Source organism: Macaca mulatta, chromosome 17, assembly GCF_049350105.2.
Source record: "Macaca mulatta isolate MMU2019108-1 chromosome 17, T2T-MMU8v2.0, whole genome shotgun sequence".
Taxonomy (NCBI): Eukaryota; Metazoa; Chordata; class Mammalia; order Primates; family Cercopithecidae; genus Macaca; species Macaca mulatta.
Window position 1 is genome coordinate 105,672,816 of NC_133422.1, and position 27,143 is coordinate 105,699,958.

The 27,143-nt window shown below is 50.8% G+C and overlaps 1 protein-coding gene across 4 annotated transcripts; it reads left to right on the forward strand.

Moving 5' to 3' along the window:
* The first annotated feature begins 113 nt into the window (after window positions 1–113).
* Window positions 114–24,954, forward strand: TEX29 (testis expressed 29). Of its 4 annotated transcripts, XM_077974058.1 has the most exons (6): window positions 336–534; window positions 7,707–7,817; window positions 22,060–22,129; window positions 23,341–23,516; window positions 24,359–24,453; window positions 24,805–24,954. In XM_077974058.1, exons 1-6 carry the CDS (start codon window positions 477–479, stop codon window positions 24,805–24,807), a joined length of 513 nt encoding a protein of 170 aa, XP_077830184.1. In that variant the 5' UTR covers window positions 336–476; the 3' UTR covers window positions 24,808–24,954. The 4 variants fall into 4 exon arrangements, with proteins under 4 accessions (XP_077830186.1, XP_001086375.2, XP_077830184.1 ...); XM_077974060.1 differs by lacking the exon at window positions 24,805–24,954 and having other exon boundaries at window positions 114–534; window positions 24,359–24,654; XM_001086375.5 differs by lacking the exon at window positions 24,359–24,453 and having other exon boundaries at window positions 260–534.
* Window positions 24,955–27,143: the final 2,189 nt, after the last annotated feature.

The following is a 27,143-nucleotide window of genomic DNA, read 5'->3' on the forward strand; positions in this document are numbered from 1 at the left end:
GAGCGGCAGTCGGTTGTTTAACCTAAAAGGTGTTTCCCACGTGGAGTGGGACTGAGAGGCCCGGGTGGCTGCAGGGACTCGCCTGGGACGCGGGGCGCAGGTGAGTCGACGAACGCCCCCTCCTGGTGCGAGCCGCCCGCGCCCCGGACGTCCCGGACCCCGCCCGCGCGGACCGCCCCGTGCGCCGGGTGTGCTCGGCCCCGTCTGACCGCCCCGTGCCCCGGGTGTGCTCGGCCCCGTCTGACCGCCCCGTGCGCCGGGTGTGCTCGGCCCCGTCTGACCGCCCCGTGCGCCGGGTGTGCTCGGCCCGGTCTGACCGCCCCGTGCCCCGGGTGTGCTCGGCCCCGTCTGACCGCCCCGTGCGCCGGGTGTGCTCGGCCCCGTCTGACCGCCCCGTGCGCCGGGTATGCTCGGCCCCGTCTGACCGCCCCGTGCGCCGGTGTGCTCGGCCCCGTCACCTGCCCGTGGCCGCGGCAATGAAATACGTGCCGGAAGTGAAGAAGTCGCCGCCGCACCTCCTGAAGCAATTCACAGGTGAGGAGGGAAGGCGCGCGGTGCGGGCGGCGCGGGGAGGAGCCGTTTCAGCCCCTGGCGCGGACGGGGGGTCCCGGTCCCAGGCCTGGTTAGGAGGGAAAGGCAGAAAAATGCGCGTTCAGAAAATAACCTGGGGAAACGCCGTGAAGTCTTCATTTTTGAAAATTGTATTACAAAATACACCTGAATCGGAGGTTTTCTAGCTGAAGAAGCGCATTGAACTATTTCCAGGGGGTTCACGGGTCAAAGGCATTCCGTCCATGAGGTGCTGAAGATCCACTTCAACTAACTTGGTAACTTTTATTGTAGGAGTGACTTTTTTATTAAGGAAAAATATTTATCAGCAATGAAGAAGCTCCCCCTTCCCTTTCCCCACCCAGGAGACTGACCCAAAGGCAGACACTCACCACTGGGGCTGGAAGGAACCACCAGTGTGGGATGTGACTTATCCCACATGTGCTGTTAGTGTGCATAGATTGGGGGGGATGGTGACAGTGACTTACAGTCAGGAAGAGGAAGATTCTGGAAGTTCGCGCCTCCCCAAGAGAGGTGGGAGATGCCACCTTCTGTGGCTCAGGTTTACCTGCAACTTGAACGTTTTTTTCTCAATTGAGCTTGTATTCATGAGATGCTTTTATTATAATAATAATTTTAAAAAAAGAAAAAAAAAGAAAATTGATCGGGTGTGGTGGCCTGTAGTCCCAGCACTTTGATAAGCCAAGGCGGGTGGATCACCTGAGGTCAGGAGTTCCAGACCAGCCTGGCCAGCGTGGTGAAACCCTGTCTCTACTAAAAATACAAAAATTAGCCAGGCATGGTGGCGGGTGCCTGTAGTCCCAGCTACTCGGAAGGCTAAGGCAGCAGAATCACTTGAACCTGGGAGGCAGAGGTTGCAGTGAGCTGAGATTGTGCCACCGCACTCCAGCCTGGGCAACAAAGCGAGACTCCGTCTCAAAAACAAACCGAGAAAATGGAAGAAAAAAAAAACAAAGTAGCTTATTTGGGATTATTACCTCTGCTGGGAGGGTAGGCTAGGGAGCGCCTCTCAGGCTGGCCAAGATGCTGGCAGCCGCTGAGCACCTGCCCACAGCAGCACCCGGCCCTGCAGCTCTCGGAGGGAGAGGGCAGCCCAGGTGCCAGGAATGTGTGGCATCTGCCAGCCTGTGAGGCTTTCCAAGGCCACCCAGCCACCAGGCTTTGTCACACCCGGGGGGCAGCTGCCTCTTTGGACAGGAAGAGGGGTGTCCACAAGAGGGGTCTTTGCAGTTCCTGATCCAGATGCTCCCAGGGCAGAGTGGGAGGCCTGCGCCTGGGGCACCCGAGGGAGCGGATGTTCTTGTGGCCGGCTGGGGTGGCCCCTCTCATCTTCTGGCAAGATGGCCCCGTAGGCAGGGCAAGCACAGGAGGAGAAAGCAGTCCCTCTTTCAGGCCCTTGGGGTCACCCTCCTGGTCTCTGCTTCAGGGCTGCAAGCATTGCAGCTGTTGTGGGTACAAGCTGCTGCTCCTGGGCCTGGCTACCCCGTCTCTGAGGGGCTGCCAGGGGCTGCTGGAGGCTGACGCCCCTTCTCAGGGAGCATGGGGCTGGTGGGGGTCATCTCAGGTGTGCCAGGTCACCCAAGGCACAGCCCAAGGTGACCCTGGGCTGGAGTCCTCTCACCTTGCCATGGCCATGCCCAGGCCCCAGCATCTGGCATCTGCATGTGACACTCCTGTGTGCTCCCCACACAGCCTGTCCTCGTGACTGAAGGACGCATGCAGGGTTAATAAAAGGATGCATGCAGGTTAATGCAGGATGATAAGCGTGTCCTTATCATCCTTTGCAGACTGTGGCGTGGCTGTTTTGTGACTGTTTCTGTTCCTTTAGGGGTGTAGGGAAGCTGTGAAATGACAAGGCCGGCGTTGTCCTGGCCTGGAGCTGGCTCAGATGTCTGCGCCACTGGTGGCCTCAGCGGGCAAGTGGGGAGCTGGAACCTTTAGCTACAGTGGCCGGCCATGGCCCTGCTGCTCAGGCCCTCTCTGCCGCCCACCCCTGGGTCTGAGCCCAAGAAGCAGCCCAGAGGAATTCCTCCTGTCCTTCTCTGCACAACTTTGCAGATGTGGAAGAGGCTGTGTGGTCGGGTGCGGTGCAGACTCTGGCCTCCAAGCCCACCCGCTCCACAGCCTCTCCCCATGTGGCTGCAGAGCCCTGCATGCCTCCCCTTCCCTGCAGCCCTGCTGGGCTTCCCCATGTCCACACTCGCTCATCCTGGACAGGAGGCAGCTAGGCCTCCAGACAGCCCCATAGCAGGTGAGGGCCTGAGGCTGGCTCCCGGGGCACCATGTTCATGGCCCTGGACAGCGGGCGACCTGGGGGTGAAGGAGTGGAAATGAGGATGGGAGGATGACACGCGGTCCCTGGGGAAGAGGTGTGTGCGGGACCGCTCATCCCTGGCTGGAGGCTCTGCCTTACTGGGGTGATGCAGCCTCACCTGCTGTCAACTGCTGCCTAAAGGTTAATGTCATCTCCCTCCCTAAATAGTTTCCGCGAAAGCACTTTTAAACTGTGATACACTTTCTACACCGCTGTGTGTTCTTCTCTGAATGACTTTTATGAAAGAGCGGGGACTCGAAGCCATTGGCTTCTCCTCAGGAGTCTGTGGACATATCCGTGGCCCTGCATGCCCCAGATCCCCATCCATGGTTCACACGCGCTCCAGACAGGAACCGCTACACACATGAGCCTCTGCACACACCACGTCAGCTCCCTGAACCTGCTGTGATCCCTGCCCAGCTTCCTCCTCCTCCTTCTCCTCCTCCTCACCTCTCCTTCCGTGTTCTGATGCTCAAACTCCGGGAGAACTGGCGTCTTCTGTCCTAAGATAACTTGATACGCAGCTTCAAGCTCGGTGTCAAGAAAATGGGTCTCCAGTTTCAGAGATTTTTACGTTGTTTATGACATCTGCTGTGGAGACACATGCAGCCAGATTCTGGGTGGTGTCACAGCTCGCAGACAGAAAGGGGTGTGCAGGCCGGGCCTGCTGAAGGTCCTGGGTGCTGGTGGCAGTCGTGACCGCATGCGTGTCTCTGGAGTTCCCACGCCACATTTCCTGTCACCACTGTACTCAGAATCTTGTGTTTTCTTCCCGCCTGGACTGTCTTTGGAAACCTGTCTGTGGTTGGGTCTTGCTGTCCGTGGCCACGCTGCCAGGAACCCGGAGCTGGGACATTCTACTGGGTCACCGGGCAGTGTGGCTTGGAGGTGTTCCCTGGAGGCCAGCCCGATGCCTGCCTTTCTAGGGGAGCAGCTCCCAGCAGGGAGGCTGAGCCTCAGGAGTGCTGGAAGCCTCCATGGTGCCATGAGGGCATGGCTGCTGAGTCTGCCGGCTGCTTCTCCAGGAGGCTACCATGGTCTGTCCCCTGCTAACCGACTGCCTCTTCGGGAAACCAGGTGGCAGAGGGACTCCGATGGGGAGTTAGATCGAGGACTTGGCGCTGCCCTGAGAGTCTCTGGACTTGGCTCCTTCCCTAGGAAGAATTCCTGCAAGTGTGCATTTCACAGAGAGAGGGGAAGGGAGGCGGATGGAGCACAGGAAGTAGAAACGCCACGGAATTGTCAGCCACATTTAAAATGGTGACGCCTCCCTGCCTGGATCATCAGCCACATTACAAATGGCGATGCCTTGCAGCCTGGATCATCAGCCACATTACAAATGGCGACGCCTCGCAGCCTGGATCATCAGCCACATTACAAATGGTGATGCCTCGCTGCCTGGATCATCAGTCATGTTAAAAATGATGATGCCTCGCTGCCTGGATCATCAGTCATGTTAAAAATAATGACGCCTCGCTGCCTGGGTTGGCAAGCCTTGGCCTCAGATCTGCACCTCTCTGGGCACCATGCCCCTCCTGAACCTTCCTCTCCTGCTGCAGAAGCAGCAAAATGCGGAGTGAAAAGACTTTCCATAGCCTTAGAGAAACAACAGAACATTGACCGCTGCGCGGGCGTGGGCGTGTTAGAAGCCCCAGGTGGTGGCCGGTGGGAAGTGGGATGAGCGAGGGAGTGAATGGCAGCCCCACTGTCCCTGGGGAGCAGTGACTTTCCTGGGCTTGCTCTCCATGCAGATGGGGTGACGGGACAGACTCGTGGGACGAGCTTTGAAACTTCACTCCACGGGCCCCCATCTCACCTGGCCCCCCTGAGCCGGGATGGCTTCTCCCAGGAAGCCCTCTGCTCACTTTAGATTGATTGATTTAACCCCAGTCTCATTTCAGTAGATCAGGAGGAACGCGGTTGCCCTGCCATCCTGAGGCAGCGCCTCCCGGTCCCCACAGCCCGGCCCAGCCGATGGCTCCTTTCCTCCTTCCCAGTCGCGCCGTCATGACTCTGGGAGAGCACAGGGAGAGAGCCAGGCAGTGAGCCCCCGGCTCAAGTTGCCCTGGCTATGGCGCGGGGGGGCGTGGAGGGCCTGCTGGAGACACCACTGCTGGTGCCAGTGGCTGGGCGTCCAGTACCTGTGCAGTGGGCGAGCTGCCAGTGATGTTTCTAGAGGGAGCAGGGAGCTGCATCAGCCCTGCCGACCCCCAACCGCATGGAGAGCTCACCTCGGCCCCTTTGGCAGCTGTGTCAGCCCTGCCGACCCCCCAACATGTGGAAAGCGCATCTTGGTCCCCTTGGTGGCTGCGACCTGGTCCCTGCCCAAAAAGCCTCAGCTCACTCCAACCTCAAAGCCTGTTATGGGTTGTGGAGGAGGGTGGAGGGCCAGGCTAGGAACGGAAATGTGTGAGAGACTTTTCAGGGGCTAGTGGATTTTAAAAATGCATGGTGACGTCGTGGAGGTGCATGTGGGAAAATAACGGTGGGTGTGGAGGGAAAACGGGACGCGGGGAGGAGGCGGGGAGGACTGACCGGATTTGACAGCTGGGCGGTCAGATGCGATGGGGACTGAATTTTTAAAATGAGAAATAACGTATGAACGTTTGTGGAGTGATATTGAAGAAAACAAATCACTTTATGAATAAATATAATGCCTCGTTCAGTGGCATATTTCCTGCCCAGGCTGTTTGCTGAAATTAAACATCCGCTGTCACCGCAAGTCTTTAGAAACCTTTGTTCTCTTGGCTTTGTGAGCAGACGTCCCTGTGCTGCTGGGGCTGCTTCTCCCACGTCTGGGGACGGTGGGGAGGGTGCTGGGCACCGTGGTGAGAGCAGGACCCTGAAGCCAGAGGTCACTGTGGATCCCGGCTCCGCTGCGTCCAAGCTCGTGGGATCTTGGGTTTCATCTGGATCTTCCCAGATGGGGTGTAAGGGCCTTCGGGCATCACGAGCTGGGCACTGGCTGGTGTCTGATGGGGTGGAAGAGCCTGCAGTATCCTGAACCGGGTGCTGGCGGGTGTCTGGTGGGGTGGAGGAGACTGTGGGCGACGCGAGCCTGGCGCTGGCGGGTGTCTGGTGGGGTGGAGGAGACTGTGGGCGACGCGAGCCTGGCGCTGGCGGGTGTCTGGTGGGGTGGAGGAGACTGTGGGCGACGCGAGCCTGGCGCTGGCGGGTGTCTGGTGGGGTGGAGGAGACTGTGGGCAGCGCGAGCCTGGCGCTGGCGGGTGTCTGGTGGCGTGGAGGAGACTGTGGGCAGCGCGAGCCTGGCGCTGGCGGGTGTCTGGTGGCGTGGAGGAGACTGTGGGCAGTGCGAGCCTGGCGCTGGCGCGTGTCTGGTGGCGTGGAGGAGACTGTGGGCAGCGCGAGCCTGGCGCTGGCGGGTGTTTGCTGTGCCGTTGCTGTCATCATCCGCGTCAGAAAGCGGAGGCAGTGGTGGACTCTGAATTCTCCGGGAGCTGCCGGTGGGTGGTGTCTGTGAGGTTCTGGCACTGTGTCCATCCTGGAATCGCACCCCAGGAAAAAGGCCGTGGCACCTGGACGCCCTGGGAGCAAAGCCCTCCTAGTCACCCGCTGTAGACACATGGGCTGCTGCAGAGAGCGTGGGAGACCATCTGTCCAGCCACAGCCCGAGACCAGTCACCCATCGCAGGCCCCTCTGAGCCTGGCTCTGTAGGACCTGCCTGCTGCTGTGGGGCCTCTCCCGGCCTCCCCCGACTGCTCCCCACGTGGGAGGTCAGCGCAAACCACACACAGCCGCCCCATGCAACTGAGGGAGGAGAGGGTGGCAGCAGCCGGTGACTTTGGCCTGCCCTGTGCACTCTACCTTGGCAGGTGGGGCATCGCCTCGGCAGGGCTCCCGTGTCCAGGACGCTTCTGACAGAGGGCGAGGGCTGCAGCCGCGGCTTTTGCAAACCTGGAATGGGGGTGTCTTGGGAAGGAGAACCTGAAAGACTAAATCAACCCCAAGGAGCACAAATGAGGTTCCTCAAGGGTCAGGAAGGCTGGGCAGCTCCCCTCTCGGCCCCTGTCCTGGAGGAACAATTTACAGAGGTGCCGGGGAAGGCCCCCAGTGGCTTGGGTCAGCCTTGGCCTGGGGCACGGAGCCCGGCTTTGTGGTACTGCAGTCCACCCAGCAAAGGTCTCTGTGGGCACTCTGGGTCCTCACCTGCAGGAACCCCCTTCATCATCCAGCCCAGTCCCTCAGGGGCCCACAGCCGATGAAGGGAGCTGCATCCCTTGGGGCTGAACATGTGTGAGGCTGCTGAACTCTGCTGGAAAGGGTCGTCTGCCAGGAGCGGTCCCCGCCCTGCTTCCTTTGCCTCCCAGGGCGCACCACACACTCATTGTCTCCCCTTTGGGTCAAAACCGGCATTAAACTTTCTGTCCTTTTGATTCAAGTTTTAAAATTCTGAAATAATCCTCAGCCCATGCTGCTAATTCTAACTCCCGTACGCTTAAGTGTGAAATAATTACACGTTCCCTCCCGAACTCCCAAGTACCCATTGTGTGAGCCCCGCGCCTTCTGTGGGCTCTGTCGTGCGCCGTGCCTGGCGCTGCTGCACGGAAACGTATTATCTCCTAATCGTTAGAGGGCCCTGCATTATTCTATGTAATTAACTTGACATTATTTTGCTCAGAAATTTAATTCATTCTGGATCTTAGTTTCAAATAAAGATTTGCATGATGCATAATTTAGAAAAAAACAAAACCACAACACAAACCCACAGCTGCTCCCCACACCGCTTTCCAGGTTCTTTAGCGGAGAGCGGGGTTGCTTTGTATTCGGGGGTGACACATGTGTGTGTCTGTGCTTTTGCAGTGTGTGACATTCCTCTGCATGACATTTGTGACTACAACGTCTCCAGGGACCGATGCAAGGAGCTCGGGTGCTGCTTCTACAAAGGCGTCTGCTACGAGAAAGCAGTTCCCAGTGAGTAGGCATCCCGGCCACCCCACGGCGGAAGCTGAGGGAGCTGGTGACCATGCTGACCGCCGCCATGCCTGTCTCCCTTCCCCGGGGTCTCTGTTTGCTGGAAACACCTTTGTATTGTTCTCTGGCCACACTCTTCTGCTCCGTCTTAGTGGGGGCAGTCGACTCTGAGTGGGGTCTGAGCTGGAGGGCCTGTGAATGTGAAGTAAGCCACCAGAGGAGTTCCATTTCCAGATGGGCTGGGCAGGGCATGGACGGGGACGGATGCAGACCCCCTTCGTGGAGGAATTTGGCCATTCTGGGTGGTTGCAGAGGCTGGATTTGAGGAAACAGTGCTGCAGAAACATGTGGTGGTGGCAGGGCCCGAGCCAGTGGCGAGGTGTGGGGTGAGCCCATCAGGGTGGAGTGGACCTTGTCCACCACGGGCTCTGTGAGGACAGCAGAGACGCTTGGCCCTGACTGGGGACTCCGTGGGTGGCTTCAACGTTGGACTAGAAGCCAGACCACACATGAAGATCTGCTGGTAGCCCCTCGAGCCCCTCAAGCAGCACGGGGGTGAAGTGAGGACAATAGACACCCAGTGTGTGGGGTGTGGGGGCTGGAGGCGCTGCCACTCCCCATCCCCATGAAGGCTTCCGGAGGGAGGCGCGCCCTTCAGAGGACCGTGGCTAGTTGTAAAATGTGTTCAAAGGGAGGTGGGAGGAAGTTAAGAAACCAGAATGGCGTGCACATGAAGGGCATTGGGCCCCACCTCCTCGGCATATTCTCGCCTGTGGGCACGCTGGCCTTCTGCGCTGCTGAGGTCTTCTCATGTCCAAACTCTCATCAAGGCCCACAGGAAGCTTCATGTGTTTCCTTCCTTGTCCTGTGGAGGCCCCTCTTGGAAATGAGGGTAAAGGGGCTCTTTGTGCTGCGTGGGGAGGGGCGGACAGCAGCATAGAGGGGATCGGCCTGCACAGTGTGCTCTTGGGAGGGAACAGTGCAGCCCTTGACGATGGAGATGCTGGATGTGGCCGATGATCTCTCACGGCTTTAGGCTTCCTTGGAGATGAGTTCCAAACCCTCCCTGTCCTAGGCCACTCTTTTCTCCACCCCCAGCACCCCAAAGTGAGTAAAGGCCCCTGGCTTTGTGCAGCTCAGGGCCATTTCTTCTTCCTTTTACTTCTTTCTCCTGCATTTCCCGCTAGACTGAGCCCTCAGAGACCAGGCACCAGGTCCTCTTCATTCCCTGTACCTAGTAGGGCTTAGAAAGTCAGGAAACGTTAGTGACTGATGGGAATGAGTGACTGATGGAAATTTCTGAGTAGTGCCCTGCTGATGGAACCAAGCGTGAGCTCGGCTGCTCACCGCTTGCAAAACCCATAACAAATGAAGGGAGAGTGACTTTATTTCCAAAGCTAGCAGTGGGGAAGTGGCTGACTTGCGCTTCCAACTTTAGGCTCGGGAGAGGGGCTTAAAAAGAGGAACTCAGAATGGGAGGCACGTGGAGGGGTGCTACTCAAGATCTGAGGGTCTCGTTCCGGTGGCTGTCTCAAGCTGTGGCCCACCTGGAGCGTGGGGTGGCGTCATCTTGATGGATGGTTGTAGATTCACCACCTTCAGGGGATCTCTGGCATTTTGCAGCTGGGTCTCTACGCTTGGTCTATCTCAAGATGAGCCCCTAGAACTTGTAAGTAAGCCCATAATTAAATACCAGCACATAGTTAGATAGAATGTGCATGGGGCTAGGGGGTGCGTGGTGAGAAAGGGAGACCGTGGTATTGAAAAGAAAGTACATTTCAAGGCTGTATTTTAAGACTAAGGAGAACAAAAGTTTTCCGCAGTAAGCTTTCTGCATTGTGAGACTAGGGGAACAAGAGAAAAAGGAAAAAAAGTTTTAAAATTCATTTTCAGGCTAGACCGTTTGATTACATGGGGACTGCCCAGTCCCACAGACATAAAGCTTTAAGCCAGCTCTTCTGAGATGAAAGGGATATTCTGGGCACAAAATCAGTCAAGAAAGAAAGTGCTGATGGGATTCTGGCTTGCTCCAGGGAGGATGTCTGTCTTGCTTCGTAGTGAAGATTTGGCACCTCATCAAAACAAGATGAATTTTGGCTCCTCAGAGGCAAACGAGAGGTCACAATGGATACCACTGATAGTTGGGAAGGTTTTCTGAGGACGACGGCTCCTGCAGATCTTGGCTTTAGAGACTCAGGACCAGACCCCTTGCTGTCCCAGCCTCCACTTCCAGGAGCCTCTGGGATTCCCGGGATCCCACACCTTCCTCTGACTCCAGATGAAATCAGTTGGAAATTGCTTCATTTATTATTTTTACTAAGATACTATACCATAAAATTCACCTTTTAAAGTATACAATTCAGTGGCTTTTAGTATACTCACAGTGGTGCGGTCATCGCCATTAACTCCAGAACATTTGCACCATGTCAGAAAGAAACCTCATGCCCATCAGCAGTCACGTCCCATCCTTCCCTCTCTCTGGCCCCTGGCAGCTACTCATCTCTCTATGGACGTCCGTATTATGGACATTTCATATAAATGGAACCACGTGACTTGTTCTTTCACTTACATAGTTCTCAAGGTTCGTTCATGTTTTAGCAGCTATCAGTACTTCATTTCTCTTTATCGTTGAGTAATTGTCCACTGTATGGATGTGCCACATTTTGTTGACTCATCTATCAATTTATAGACATTTGGATTGTTTCCACTTTTTGGCTATTATAAATGATGCTGCTCTGAACATTTGTATATAGGTTTTTGTGCAAACATGATTTTTATTTTCTTGGGTATATTTCTAGGAGTGGAATTGCTGGATCATATATTAACTCTATGCTTAAATTTTTAAGGAACTTCCCAACTGTTTTGCAAGGTGGCTAGACCATTTTCCAGGCCAATTAGTAGCATATGAGAGTTCCAGTTTCTCCACATTCTCACCAACACTTGTTGTTGTCCTTTTGTTTATAGCCATTGTAATGGATGTGAAGTTGTATCTCATTGTGGTTTTGATTCGTATTATTCTAATGAATAATGATGTTCACCATCATTGCATTTTTTTTGGGGGGACTATTTGGATATCTTCTCTGGAAGAAAAGTCTATTCAAGTCCTTTGTCCGGTTTTAAATTGGGTTGTCTTTTTATTATGGAGTTGTATGAGCTCTTTATGTATTCTGGATATTAAACTCTTATTAGAAATATGACTTGCAAATACTTTCTATTATTCTCTTATGTCTTTTATTTTTATTGAGTTTCTGTCCATTTTCTCCATTTTTCCTTTTGTTGCTTGTGCTTTGGTGTCACATCTAAGAAACCATTGCCTAATCCAAGGCTGCAAAGATTTATACCTGTAATATCTTCTAGGAGTTTTATACTTATAACTCTTATATTTTGGTCTTTCGATCCTTTTTGAGTTAACTTTTGTATCTGGTGCAAAGAAGGTTTCCAACTTCATTATTTTGCATATGGATATTCAGTTGTCCCAGCATCATTTGTTGAGAAGATTCTTTTTTTCCCATTAAATTGACACCGTTGTTGAGAATCAGTTGCCCATAAAAGTGAGTTTACTTCTAGATTCTCAATTCTATTCTGTTCATCTATATGTCTATCCTTAGCCAGTACCAGTTTTGATTACTGTAGCTTTGCAATAAATTTTGAAATCAGAATTTGTGAGTGCTTCAACTTTGTTCTTCTTTTACAAGATTATTTTGGTGATTATGGGTCCCTTGTATTTCCATACCGAATTTAGCTCATCAGTTTCTGCAGAAAAGAGGTCCTTTGGCAGTTTGATTGGGGTTGTGTTGACTCTGTATGTAATTTGGGAAGTATTACCATCTGAACATGATATTAAGTGTTCTGGTCCATGAACAGGAGTAGTCTATTTATTTCAGTCTTTAATTTTTTTCAATATTTTATACTTTTCAGGGTACTGATCTTGAGCTTCTTTAAATTTATTCCAAAGTATTTTATTCTTTTTAATGTTATTATAAATTGAATTGTTTTCTTCATTTTAAGATTGTCTATTGCCAGCATATAGAAATGTAATTGATTTTTGTATGCTGATTTTGTATATGGCAACCTTGTTGAACTTGCTTACTCTATTAGTTTTCTGGTTGATTCCTTAGGATTTTTTGCATATAAGATCATGGCATCTGAAAATATAGTTTTACTTCTTTTTTCCTAATCTGAATGCCTTTTAGTTCATTTTCTTGCCTAGTTTCTGACTAAAACCTCCAGTACAATGATCAATAGAATTAGGAATGGCAGAAGCTTTGTCTTTTTCCTGATCTTAAGGAGAAACTTTCAATGTTTCACCATTAAATACAGTGGTGACTGTGGGTTTTACTAGATGCCATGTATCTATTAATAGTAAATGCAAGAAACAACTTGGAAACACACAAGTTGAGAAAGCTTCCTCTTCTTCCTGCTTTGTTGAGTGTTTTTATCATGAAAGGGTGTTGGATTTTTTTTTCAAATTCTTTTTCTGCATCTATTGAGCACCTTAATGGTGACTTTTATTACTTCATGTGAATTTGACTTACTGTCTACTCTTCTTTCATTTCATCCTAAAGGACTCCCTTTGGTATTTCTTATAAAGAAGTTTTGCCAGTGATGAATATCCTGACTTTGTTTATCTGGAAGGTCTTAATTTACCCTTCATTTTTGAAGCATAGAGTTGCTGTATATAAAATTGCTGGTTGATAGGCTTCCTGACAGCCCTTTGAATGTTTTTTCTCATTGCCTTCTGGCCTGCATGGTTTCTGATGAGAAACTGCTGTAAATTTTAAGGCTCCTTTGTATATAATGTGTCACTTCTCTCATGCTGTTTTCAAGATTCTTTGTCTTTTGCAGTTTGCCAGGTGTCTGGGTATGGATCTCTCTGAGTTTATCCTACTCAGAGTTCACTGAGCTTCTTGGATGTGTAGATTAATGTTAACCAAACTTAAGAAGTTTTTACCATTATTTCTTCAAATATTCTTTCTGTTCTTTTATCTTTCTTCTCTGCCTCTGGACTTTCATTACGTGTATTTGGTAGACTTTATGGTATCCCACAGACCTCTAAGGCTGTATTAATTTTTCTTGGTTATATTTTCTTTCTGTTACTTAAACTGGATAATCTCATTGACCTATCTTCAAGTTTACCGATTCTTTTGCCTGCTCAAATCTGCTGTTGAGCATCTCCAGTGAATTTTCATTTCTATTATTGTACTCTCAACGCTATAATTTCTTTTGGTCTTTTCGTAATAATGTCTATATTTCTATTGATATTTTCTATTTCATGAATGCATTAGTCATTTTTACACTGCTATAAAGAACTACCTAAGACTGGGTAATTTATAAAGGAAAGAGGTTTAATTGACTCACAGTTCTGCATGGCTGGGGAGGCCTCAGGAAACTTACAATCATGCCAGAAGGCAAAGGGGACGCAAGACATGTCTTACATGGCAGCATGGTTGTGGGGAGGTAACTGCCAAACACTTTTCAACCATCGGATCTCATGAGAACTCACTCACTATCATGAGATTATCATGGAGTAAACTGCCCCCATGAGCCAACCACCTCCGACCAGGTCCCTCCCTTGACATGTGAGGATTACAATTCCAGATGAGATTTGAGTGGGTCACAGAGCCAAATCGTATCAATGAAATATTATTCTTATACTTTTATTTAGCTCTTTAGACATGATTTCTTCTAGTTCTTTGAATATGCTTAAAATATTTGATTTACAGTCTTTGTCAAGTAAGTCCAACGTCTGTGCTTCCTCAGTGATGATTTCTATTAATGGCATTTTTAATGTGTATGGCCATACTTTCTCATTTCTTTGTATGTTTAACATTTTTCTTTCTTGAAAATAGGACATTTTAGGTCAGATAATATAGCACCTCTGAGAATCGGGTTCTTTCACCTCCCCAGGTTTTATTGTTGCTGCTGTTTGTTGTTGTGGTTGTTTGATGACTTTCCTGAACTAAATCAGTAAAGTCTTTATTCTTTATGGTGTGTGACCACTAAAAACTCTTCTTGAGTAGCTACTAGTTAGCTAATGACCAGACAAAAATTTTCTTAGATGCCTGGAAACACAAGCCTCTCAGACTTTGCAGAGGAGTTCTGTGTGCATGCTGAGGCACACCTTCAACAAACTCAGAATATTTCTAGCTCTGCCTTAGCCTTCACTTCCTGCTTATGCAGATCCTTAAGTCAGCCAGAGGTGAGGTCCCAGGGCCACCATAGGTCTTTCCTTGCAAAGCCCACAGCACTGGACATGTCCATGACCCTCTAGATTCCCAGGAATGTGTCAGAGCATTTCAAAGCTCTCTATGCACATCTCATTTCCCAGATTTTCATGTTAAGCTTGTTGGTTAGCCTCTTGTTTTCCCCCAACTGCTACCCACCACTTTAGCCAGTAAAACGATATTCAATTGATTCTGATTATTTATAACAAATGCCTGGGGAAAAAGCTGTTCTCACCGAATGAGCTCAGATCAAATAAAGATGATATTCCAAGGAAGCACCAGACAGATCAAATCATGACAACTCTCTGGCAATGGGGCTTTGAAGGAACTCCCACCCTGTTCTGCCCCCTGCAGTGGCTGCCAGGCTGCTGGATTTACCATGATTACAGACTGCTGATTTTCAAGCTACCATGGAGCTGGAGGGTGGGCAGGAGAGATGGGAACAAGGCTAGATAAAAAGCCCAAGCTTGCTCTTTTACTGAGATTCAGCTGTTTGCCTCAAATAAACAGATTTCCACAAGCTTTTGGTTAATTTCCAGACTTCTGAAAAACTTTCATCTGATGATTTTTACCAGTGTTCTCATTGTTTTTATGGGGGAAGAAATTGGCGGGGTGGGTGGGGGGGTCCTTGCTTTGCCATTTTTGCTGATATCATCTTGAAAGTTAATTATGGGCTTTACTGAAGCCCTAGTCCAGTTGTACATAACCAGTTAATGAGAGTTACAACAACAGGTAGTGCTTTTTCCTGAAGGAATCCATTATCCTTCACCTGACTTACCTGTCTCATTGTAAAACCCATGCCCTTTAGCCAGAATCTTACTTGAGAAGATCTTTTTGGGTTCCAGGCCTTCCGGTGTGGAACAGCCTCTCATACAGCTTCATTCCAGCAGCTCATCCTCTGGGGCATGTGGCAGTACTCCTGAAGCCAAGCTCATGGCAGTGGGTGCTCACTTGGCCGTGATTTGCTGCACTGGCACTTGTCATCATTTTGTTTTTGTTTTGTGAAATTGGGGCTTGCTGCTCACATTGCATATGCAGAGAGCAGCAGATGCTCACAGTCGCACTCAGTTCATTTCCATCATAGAGTTGGACTTCTTACAGAACTCCAGATTCCAAGGCACTTATACCACTTAGTTTTTCTGAGAAGTTTACCATTTAAGTCTCCTAAAAGTGGCAAACATTAGCATCCAAAAGGTATTTAAGTTTATTCTTTCAGTCTTCTCCATATAATAATTAATGATCCCAATTTTCTCACATCCCAATGAAGCAGAGATCCAACCGTGTAACGTGGTGTAAATGCATCACTCCAGGAAGATCACAGCTAGGAAGGGAACGCACGTCCAAGCTGCTACTGCTGCTGCTTTTGCCATCTCTCCCATCCTCTGAGCACCTTTTCATCAGTACCGTGCAGGTGCTGGCCTGTTTGTAAATGTTGGCATGTATGTCGCACATGGCTTTAGTTAGAACAGTCGCCGCATGCCTGTCATCCATTTTTAAAGTGAGTCTTAATCCCTATAGCAGACTCATGACTGGTGTTACAAGAAACCCAGAAGAGAACACAGGCCCTCAAGAATGTTTTTGACTTGGAGAGGGCTCGCTGTTTTGCAAGGGAGTATATCATTTTTGCATGGAAGCAGCCATTAAGTTCTTTCCATCATTCTAACTTTAATAGCTGTGTTGTGTGGCTGTGCTTTTTTTGACTCTTGACTTCTTTCGGGCCTGTAGGAAGAGCCTGGGCAGTGGGCCCTGCCTTGGGGCTCTCACTGTGCCCTCACATTACTTTTCATTTCTTTGACATCTTTCTCATTCAAAATGACGAATGAACCTTTGTACTGTGCAAGTTGTAGTAGTCAGTGACAGGGTATTATGAGCTCTTTGTGCACATAATTCCATGTTATGAAAACCTTTCACCAACTTCTTAAATTGGCTGGTTTGAAGTGCACATTGTGTTATGGCATAATCTGTATTATTAAGAATATGAATTGGGGAATTAGCATTAGATCTTTCAGAAAGAATTGGGAATTCAAAGAGAAAGACTTGCCTTCATTCTTCGGTCTTGATTTAGGGTATGTTATTTAACATGTCATTTCTTCTAAGTATCTGACTTCAGTTTCTTCATGGGACTTGCTGAGATGATTTCAAAACTTTTGTTTAACTATATTTTGGGAACATTTACCAAGACGTTTCTTAAAGACAATAATCCTTTCTTCAATTGCTGCTGTTTCTGAAAGATAAACCAGACTTTGTGGTTCATGATAAGCCAAAGACATGGTCTGTAATAAATAGTGTTGCTAGACAGACACTGTACAGAGCACATCATTGAGGTTGAGTTTCCATCTTTAGGAGCTTGGCATCAATGACGAAGAACGTGAGCACATATGAAGATATGGGAGATATACTGACAGTGGAATACTAAAACACTGACTACATATGTGTGTCTCTTCAACAGGACTTCACTCATATAATTTTGAATTTATTCCATGAGCTAAGACACAAAGTCATACTAAGGAATAAAACATTTCCTGGAGTTCAGGAATTTCAGGGTTACCTTCTTGCCTCATGAACGCTCTTAATTCACCCTTTCACTTTATTTGTGCATTTCGATTCAATCAATTCTGTTTGTTGAACAGCATTTAAGTGCAGATTCTCTGGGCAATCTCTAGGCCACCTCTCAGATCCATCCTCTATTGCTGTGTGACAAATTACCCCAAAACTTTGTGGCTTAAAGCAACTTAGAGGTTTTGCTGGATGGTTGGGTTTGAGTGTCTCGTGAGATTGTGGTCAAGATACCAAGTGAGGCTGCAGTCACCTGAAGTCTTGCTGTCTCAGATGACTCACTTTGCTGGAAGTTGATACCAGATGTTACAGGAAGATGACTCACTTTGCTGGGAAGTTGATACCAGATGTTACAGGAAGATGACTCACTTTGCTGGGAAATTGATACCAGATGTTACAGGAAGATGACTCACTTTGCTGGGAAGTTGGTACCAGATGTTACAGGAAGATGACTCACTTTGCTGGAAGTTGGTACCAGATGTTGTAGGAGGATGACTCACTTTGCTGGGAAGTTGATACCAGATGTTACAGGAAGATGACTCACTTTGCTGGGAAGTTGGTACCAGATGTTACAGGAAGATGACTCACTTTGCTGGAATTGGTACCAGATGTTACAGGAAGATGACTCACTTTGCTGGGAAGTTGATACCAGATGTTGTAGGAGGATGACTCACTTTGCTGGGAGGTTGATACCAGATGTTACAGGAAGATGACTCACTTTGCTGGGAAGTTGATACCAGATGTTACAGGAAGATGACTCACTTTGCTGGGAAGTTGGTACCAGATGTTACAGGAAGATGACTCACTTTGCTGGGATTGGTACCAGATGTTACAGGAAGATGACTCACTTTGCTGGGAAGTTGATACCAGATGTTGTAGGAGGATGACTCACTTTGCTGGGAGGTTGATACCAGATGTTACAGGAAGATGACTCACTTTGCTGGGAAGTTGATACCAGATGTTACAGGAAGATGACTCACTTTGCTGGGAGGTTGATACCAGATGTTACAGGAAGATGACTCACTTTGCTGGGAAGTTGATACCAGATGTTGTAGGAGGATGACTCTCTTTGCTGGGAAGTTGATACCAGATGTTGTAGGAGGATGACTCACTTTGCTGGGAAGTTGGTACCAGATGTTACAGGAAGATGACTCACTTTGCTGGAATTGGTACCAGATGTTACAGGAAGATGACTCACTTTGCTGGGAAGTTGATACCAGATGTTACAGGAAGATGACTCACTTTGCTGGGAGGTTGATACCAGATGTTACAGGAAGATGACTCACTTTGCTGGGAGGTTGATACCAGATGTTACAGGAAGATGACTCACTTTGCTGGGAAGTTGATACCAGATGTTGTAGGAGGATGACTCTCTTTGCTGGGAAGTTGATACCAGATGTTGTAGGAGGATGATGCACTTTGCTGGGAAGTTGATACCAGATGTTACAGGAAGATGACTCACTCATACAGGAAGATGACTCACTTTGCTGGGAAGTTGATACCAGATGTTACAGGAAGATGACTCACTTTGCTGGGACGTTGATACCAGATGTTACAGGAAGATGACTCACTTTGCTGGAAGTTGATACCAGATGTTACAGGAAGATGACTCACTTTGCTAGGAAGTTGATACCAGATGTTACAGGAAGATGACTCACTTTGCTGGGAAGTTGGTACCAGATGTTACAGGAAGATGACTCACTTTGCTGGGAAGTTGGTACCAGATGTTACAGGAAGATGACTCACTTTGCTGGAAGTTGGTACCAGATGTTGTAGGAGGATGACTCACTTTGCTGGAAGTTGGTACCAGATGTTGTAGGAGGATGACTCACTTTGCTGGGAAGTTGATACCAGATGTTACAGGAAGATGACTCACTTTGCTGGAAGTTGGTACCAGATGTTGTAGGAGGATGACTCACTTTGCTGGGAAGTTGGTACCAGATGTTACAGGAAGATGACTCACTTTGCTGGAATTGGTACCAGATGTTACAGGAAGATGACTCACTTTGCTGGGAAGTTGGTACCAGATGTTACAGGAAGATGACTCACTTTGCTGGAATTGGTACCAGATGTTACAGGAAGATGACTCACTTTGCTAGGAAGTTGGTACCAGATGTTGTAGGAGGATGACTCACTTTGCTGGGAAGTTGGTACCAGATGTTACAGGAAGATGACTCACTTTGCTGGAATTGGTACCAGATGTTACAGGAAGATGACTCACTTTGCTGGGAAGTTGATACCAGATGTTACAGGAAGATGACTCACTTTGCTGGGAAGTTGGTACCAGATGTTACAGGAAGATGACTCACTTTGCTGGAATTGGTACCAGATGTTACAGGAAGATGACTCACTTTGCTGGGAAGTTGATACCAGATGTTACAGGAAGATGACTCACTTTGCTGGGAGGTTGATACCAGATGTTACAGGAAGATGACTCACTTTGCTGGAAGTTGGTACCAGGTGTTGTAGGAGGCCTCTTCTCCTCACCATGAGGGCTGCAGTCTTTCCCAGAGCAGTGGCCCAAGAGAGATCAGGGCAGAAGCGCAATGTCTTCTTCACCTGGCCTCGGGGGTTAGACTCTGGCATCTCCTTTGGCTCCAGGGATCAGCACTGTTCAGTGTGGGAACATCTATCTGGGGTATAAATACCAAGAGGTGAGAATCCGGAGGCCATCCTGGAAGCTGGTTATGGTAGCCCCGGATATTTGGAGGTGAGTCTGCCCCACTGTTTCCCCTCCTCAGGTAAGCAAGTTTCCACGGGACAGTCCTCATTTAAAGAAATAAGCCAGTTGATTGGGAGAACCTTCGACATGCGGTTTCCCAGTGTGCTCCTCGGTACGTGCACATGCCTGTTATCTGACAGCTTGCAACCCCAAGCCTCACTCCCTTCCTCCAGCCTCTCCGTGAGAAATTCTCATCGAGCGCCCATTGTGTACTTCACCGTTCCTTACCGAGGTCACCTCGGTATGAGGAAAATCAAAGATCTGGGTTACCCTCACGAGCTGGCTTCAACCCCCTCTCAGTTTTCTGACTTCAGTCCCCATGGAAAGAATCCTGGGCACCTCACCCATTGCTGGTGGCCCTGCGATGAGTCCAGGGAGTACGGATCCCGTCAGAAGCTGGCTCGTGTGCCCAGGAGGCCACTTTTTCTGCACCTGTGGCCTCGCTTCTGGGGTGGGTTGAATTGGGTACACCCAATGCATGTGTTGAAGTTCAGATCCCTGGTACCTGTGAATGTGACCTGATTTAGAAAAAGGGTCTTTGCAGGTGTAATTAGGTAAGATGAGATCACAATGGAGTAGAGTGAGCCCTCTATCCAAAATGACTGGTGTCCTTGTAAAGAGAAGAGACACAGAGACAGAAACACAGAGGAAAGACAGCCATGTGACAATAGGGGCAGAGACTGCTGTGATGCTAGGAAGAGGCCAGGGAGGACCCTTCCCAGGAGCCTTTGAAAAGAACACGGCCCAGCAGACGCTTTGTTCTTGGACTTCTGGCCTCCAGAACCGTGAGATGATCCATTTCTATTGTGTTAAGTCCCCCATTGCATGGTGCTTTCTTACAGCATCCTTGGCAAACTCACACACCATCCAGAAAAATTACATCTGATGGTGTTGTTACTGCTTCACAACTCTTGGGAGTGGTTTAGCAGGAGGGGGAGGTGCGGGAATGGAGGGAAATCATGTCACCTGCACTAGGCATTTGCAAGTCAGCCAGTTTCTTTGAGAGAGTAAGAAAGCAATTAGAGAAAAGACTAATATTGATAATAATAACAACAATAAGAATTACTGTGTATATGTGATTAGTCAAGCACTTAAGAACTTTACTTGCATTCATTAAAAAATTCCTCACATCAACCCAATGGAAGGAATGTAGAAGAACAAACAGTAGATGAGGATATTATTTGACCAAGGACTCTGAGAGGAGTGATGCTCATGTACAAATATTAGGACTTGAGGGGGCCAAGTCCTGAACCAATGAGCCAACGGAGATCCAGACATCAGCCCTCAGTGCTGGGCAGTGCTGCGCCCCGCAGGCCTCTTGCACAGAGAGGGCCCTGCCTGCTGAGCAGTGGGCAGCCCCCCAGAAAGAGGCTCAAGAGGGGGCTGAGCAGTTCCTCCTCCCAGTTACCCCTGCCTTGGAGAGGCTGGGAGTACACTCACGCAGGGAAACCCAGGGTGGTGGGGCTGCCCCTCACGGCCACCTGGGGAGGCTCGACTTTTGCTGAGGGTGGGTTGGAGAAGGCACAGGAAACTTGGGGATTGCAGGAGACTCTTTTTTTTTTTTTTTTTTTTTTTGAGATGGAGTCTCGCTCTGTCCCCCAGGCTGGAGTGCAGTGGCACATCTCGGCTCACTGCAAGCTCCGCCTCCCAGGTTCACGCCGTTCTCCTGCCTCAGCCTCCCGAGTAGCTGGGACTACAGGCGCCCACCACCACACCTGGCTAATTTTTGTATTTTTAGTAGAGATGGGGTTTCATGGTGTTAGCCAGGATGGTCTCGATCTCCTGACCTCGTGATCCGCCCGTCTCGGCCTCCCAAAGTGCTGGGATTACAGTGCTGGGATTACAATGAGCCTCCGCGCCCAGCCTAACAGGAGCCTCTTTTAATACAAAGAAGCCCAGTCAAGACCAGTGGGATTTGTCTATGATCCAATAAGTGTTTTCTTTGTATTCAGTTTAGGGGAGGAATTGACTTGGGCATTGAGGAGCCATTTCCAGGGAGCACAGCAGGAACAGAGGGGCCAGCACCATCTATCTCTCAATGCACCCCCGGGGGTCAGGAGCCAGTGCCATCTGTCCACGCACCCCCGGGGGTCAGGAGCCAGCGCCATCTCTCAATGCACCCCCAGGGCTCAGGAGCCAGTGCCATCTGTCCATGCCCCTCCAGGGGTCAGGAGCCAGCGCCATCTCTCCACGCACCCCCCGGGGTCAGGAGCCAGCGCCATCTCTCAATGCACCCCCAGGGCTCAGGAGCCAGTGCCATCTGTCCATGCCCCTCCAGGGGTCAGGAGCCAGCGCCATCTCTCCACGCACCCCCGGGGGACAGGAGCCAGCGCCATCTCTCCACGCACCCCCAGGGGACAGGAGCCAGCGCCATCTCTCCACGCACCCCCGGGGGACAGGAGCCAGCGCCATCTCTCCACGCACCCCCGGGGGACAGGAGCCAGCGCCATCTCTCCACACCCTCCCGGGGGTCAGGGCGGTCACAAGGTGTCTTCTGGGTGGCACTGACCACCACCTGGAGCTGCCTTTCACAGGGAGCCCTCATCTGCCTGCAGCGGCCTTTGGAGATGTCCACAGAGCTGTCTCCAGGAGACGCTGGGGAGGGTGGGCGAGGAGGGCTGACCATGGGCAGCAGTGCCAGGAGGGCCCACACCCCACTCTGGGAGGGTTGCCTTTTCTTCTTCTTCTTCCTTTTCTATTTACCTGGATCGAAATGACTTCGAATCCCACCATTTTTCAGTTTACGTCCACGTGTTCTCCGCCTTGATTGTGATCGTCGCTGGGGCCTTCGTCATCACCATCATCTACAGGTTGGCCCCTTTGTTCTTCATCAGGAGGGTGGGGAGGAGGGGGCTCACGTCTCCTGGCCGCAGCCTCCCGCCCGACTGGGCTCCTTTGGGCTTGGTGCTGCTGGGGTAACTGAGAACAGCTCTCTGTGAGCCTGGGAATGGGAACTGGCCAGGTAGGGAGGACCCCACTGATCTCCAGAGTGCTTCTTGATGACAATCCTAACCCACATTTAGTGAGCACCTAAGACTCTAAGTGCTTTGCTCAGCCTATTCAGCCCTCGCAGCCACTGACGATGTAAGTGCTCTTCCTGTCCCCAGATTGGGATGATTGACGCAGCAGTATCGAGGGGGTCCCAAGGCTGATGGATGGGGCAGTGCAGCTCTAACTCAGACTCCCAGTTGTTCCAGAGCCCCTGAAGCCAAGGCTGCCTGCACCTCTTGGCCTGTGGCCTTCGTCCTCATTGCAGGGTGTCAGGGTTTGGAGACGTCTCAGAGATGAGTCTACTCCCTCTCATTTTAATGGTGAGGAAATGCAGAACTTGGGGGCCAAGGCAGCAGGTAGCTGTCCCCAGGGCAGGGCTGGAATCCAGCATCTCACGCCCCGGCCAGTCACCTTTGCCATGAGCCCACTCTGTGTCGTGCGTACAAGCCCCTGAAATTATTCCAGTGTCTTTGTCAGGGAATGAGTAAAGCCATTTTCCTACCATGAGTGGTGCTATATGCTGTCTTATGTGTGTTAATCATGAGGATGAACCGGCAGTAGCCTGGAGTGCAACACACACCTTCCCCCGCCCGGAGCTGTTTTTGGGAGTTTAGCTGCCTCATACGATCATCTGTTTGGAGCCTGCACGAGAAACTAAAATGAGGCTGGATGTGGTGGCTCATGCTTGTAATCTCCCAGCACTTTGGGAGGCTGAGGTGGGAGGATCACTTGAGCCCAGGAGGTGGAGGCTGCAGTGAGTCGTGTTTGTGCCATTGCACTCCAGCCTGGATGACAGAGCAAAACTGTCTCAAACAAATAAATAAATAAATAATAAAAATAAGAGAGAGAGAGAGAGAGAGAGAAAGAAACAAAAATGAGAACTATTACAGCAAAGCACTTACCTTAAAAAATAAGTATGCATGGTCAGGAACCTATGTTTTCAGAGGGATGTCCTGGCAGGCAGGAGGGGGGACCTGGAGAGTTTCCATCTGTAACTTCCCTGACTGTGATAAAACCCTCTTCCCATTAGAGTCGTTCGGGAGAGCAGGAGACAAAGGGCCGTCCCTACGGATGTCGCGCTGCCACACAAGTCCAGCAAAAAGGCGAAGGTGGCCTCATCCAGCAGCAAATTAGGGCTGAAGCCTCCGAGTCCTGGGCCTCCGGGTGCTCGGCCCTCAATGAAGAGTGACGCGGACAAGGATGATGGTGAGAAGCTTCTGGAATGATCCTCAGCTTAAGGTTGAGGGCGTGGTTCTGTTCCCTCGGGAGACCTTCCCTGGAAAGGGGCTCGGCATCTACACAGGCCCTTCAACCTCAGCGATCAGTGTTGCAGTTTGTTCAAAATTCGAATGTACCCAACACTGGAGGTTCAGGTTTGCAGATTTCCCTCTGTGAGTGTTGTCCTCCCCCTTCCCGTCCCCTGCTGCCTCTCTGTCATTTCACCCTCTGGCGGGGCCCTCCGTGTTAGTGTGGGAGGCTCCTGGGGAGGGGGCGAGAGTCCCGAAGAACCTGCGCATTTGATCAGGTGACTTCCTGCAGGGAGGCTGCCAGGTTGCTGTGGGTACTCTCTGTGCACCCTGGCCGCGTGGTGGTTGTGGTGGTTGTGGTTTTGAGGGGAGGCTGCAGGGCTGCCGTGGGCACTCTCTGTGGCTCCCTGGCCGCATGGTGGTCGTGGTTGTGAGGGGAGGCTGCAGGGCTGCCGTGGGCACTCTCTGTGGCACCTTGGCCGCATGGTGGTCGTGGTTGTGAGGGGAAGCTGCAGGGCTGCCGTGGGCACTCTCTGTGGCACCCTGGCCGCATGGTGGTCGTGGTTGTGAGGGGAGGCTGCAGGGCTGCCGTGGGTACTCTGTGCACCCTGGCCGCGTGGTGGTCATGATTGGAGAGGTGGATGATCACTCTATGCCTGCCTCGGTTTCCAGGAAGGAAAGTTGCTTGTATGTTGGTTTACCTGCTTTGAGGGCCCTGGGAGGTTGCTGGTTGCTTTTCCTAGATCAGCATCCTGCCAGGTTAGAGAAAGAAACATCTCAAATGGTAATCCTTATCTTCAGAGATGTTTGCACAGGAATACGAATGGCCTGGACTTATCCATTGTTACCAAGTAGACTTGGCTTTACAGGGACCATCAGGAAAAGCAGGAGGCAGGGTAAGAGGGCGACCCACGCTTGATTTCAGATCTGGAATGCCTGGCCCCTAACCGAGTCTGCGTCTGTGCGAATGAGGCTTTCCTGCAGGACAGATGTTTGCCGGGTTAAGGGAGCCTCCTGTGTGCGAGATGATGTGGAAGGAAGAGTGTTTTACTGTCTTAAAAAGATGCTTCTTCCCTGGAATGCACGGAGAAACACGGGGCAGCATATGGCCGTCCCCAAAACTGGCTTTTGAGTCAATCATTGACAATCGGACACCTTGTAGATGGGTTCAAAGACCCTGATGAAATCTTTTTGGGACTGCTGAATATTCCATTTGAAAAAACAATTCTTCTTTTCTAAAAATCTAGTAACAGTGACAATAGCAGAAACCGAAGAAACTGAGGACTGACTGAAACGCATGAAGAAGTGGAGATTGGCAGAATTATCCAAATGAAATGGTACAGCAGGTGCACTGTTAACAGTGTGATGGAATGACCACCCAATGAGAAAAAAATAAAGGTATTTTGAAAATTGCTTCTCGTCCGATGTTGCTTATCCATTGCTATATTTTTATCTTAGGAGAGAGAAAGCCTGTGGGGTAGGAGAGTGGGAGCCGGAACTTTCAGTTTTTAATGGCACTGCTTGTCACTAATATTAACACCATGGGGGCTCACAGCACGGGCTCAAGGTGGTGTTGTCGCAGGGTGGTCATGGTTGTGTGGGGAGGCTGCAGGGCTGCCATGGGTACTTTCCAGAAGGCAGGCTGCACTTTCACCAAGAGTGGGCTGCCACACGGACACAGGCGGTTCAAGACTCTGGCATTTGGCTTTGCTAGGACTTGGTCATGCTGCAAGGGAGGAGCAGCATTTGGATCTGGATCTGAGAGGCCCCAAAGCGTAGGCCGTAGCTTCCTGAGAGCCCCTCATGCAAGGCAGTGCGCTCAGTCCCAGAGTGGCCGACGGATGCTCACAGGCACCCCAGGCTGGCCCAGGGCAGCCCACGGATCTTGGAGGCTGCATTTTCTCACTTCGAAAATGTGCATTCTACCCAGCAACTGTGGCCCTTATGTCCACGCATTGCAGCTTTGAAAAAGGATAATAAACAATCCAGATAGACCAGACACATCCTGCTCCAAGGAGTATATAGATGAGAAATCAGTTTGCATGAGCCTCTGGAAGCCCCTCATCCGCTTTCTGCCTGGTCAACCTTGTTAGCTGCTGATGGGCTTGGCCCAGGGTCTGCACTGCTCTAGGGCTTCCTGCGGGGGGAAGTTATGGGCCTGCTGTTAGCCCCTTTCTTCTCACGGGCACCTCACTGGCTTTAGGCCAATCGGGCTCTTGTATTGGTGTAGATCAGGTGTCCGCACACTTTTTGTAAAGGGCCAGAGAGCCGGTATTTCATAGAGTGCACCTGGGTACTCTCTGTGCACCCTGGCCGCATGGTGGTCATGATAGAGCTGTGCAGATGGGGCTCGGTGGCCCTACCTGGCAGATGTTTCCAGTGTGGCCCAGACCATCCCTTGCAGAGATGAGGCAGAATGGATGCCCCCACAAAATAACACTTAAAGCCCCAGGTTTGTTGAAGGCACGCCTACTTCAGAGCTTTCGTCCGTAGGAGGAAGTGGCGCATGGAGCGGCCTCCCAGCAGTCACGCTTCCTGGCCTCCCAGCAGTCACGCTTCCTGGCCTCCCAGCAGCCACGCTTCCTGGCCTCCCAGCAGCCACGCTTCCTGGCCTCCCAGCAGCCACACTTCCTGGACAGTTGGGTCTTTGCTGCCTGTGGCTCCCCTGATGACTCCTCAGTCACTGGAGAGCTAGTTACTGGGTGGAACACATCTACCTTTGTGGGCCCTTTTGCTGAAGCCCTCAACCCTGCCCCCTTCCCTGAAAACAATCATGATCCAGCCTGAAAAAAGTGCCAGGTTATTGGTGGACTGGATGCTCGTCAGAGACGTTAGGGGTCACCTGGGTCTCTGGTTTGGGAAGCCGCTGTGACTCAGTAGGGTATGGGTGTGAGGTTTCGGGACTGGCCCTGCTGAGGGTGGTGGGATAGGGAATGAAGGAAGGGAAGCAGTTCAGGTTGCAGCTGGGAAGAGGATGGGGCCCTGGGGACTACTCCTGCCAGGGACCCCCAGGAGAAGGGCCAGAGCTCCTAAGTACAAGTGAGGCTGGTGGGCATGTGGCCCCATGAGGGACAGCCAGCCGTGGCCTGGATGTGTGACAACCCTGCACAGGCCAGGGCCCCTGCCCTTGCACAGTTGGTGCCCTGCTGAGTGAGGCGAGGGCCAGACAGAGCTGCCAAGGAAGTGCCTTGCAGGCAGTGGCTTCTCACAGAACTCCTGGCGGGCACCCATGGGCACAGCTAGTCATGGCCAAGCTCAGAGTCAGTTTCGGAGAGGACAACCCAAAGACACAAACAAACAGGCCTGGTTTGTTGGGGTTACCAGATAGGCTACCATAGTCGTACAATATGTCCCTTGGTTAGAGGTGACTTTGCTGGTGTTAGCAGAAGTACTGTGAGCAGGGAAGGCAAATACACACCCGGGATATTGTCTATGGCTGTGAAGATTCAGTGTTGTCCCCTTTGTGATGGAAGGGCCCAATGTACTCAACCTGCCAACAGGTGGTATCTGGCTACCCTGAAAAATGGTGCCACATTAGTCTCTGTTGTTGGGAAAGGTAGGCGGCTGACTGATCAGCCCTGAGAAA

Excerpts from the sequence above, each read along its gene's own strand:
- TEX29 (XM_077974060.1), top strand. The coding sequence starts at position 477 with ATGAAATACGTGCCGGAAGTGAAGAAGTCGCCGCCGCACCTCCTGAAG. Across the intron at positions 22,130-23,340 it reads GTCATCACCATCATCTACAG|AGTCGTTCGGGAGAGCAGGA; the intron begins GTTGGCCCCTTT and ends TCTTCCCATTAG. Across the intron at positions 23,517-24,358 it reads TGACGCGGACAAGGATGATG|AGATGTTTGCACAGGAATAC; the intron begins GTGAGAAGCTTC and ends CCTTATCTTCAG.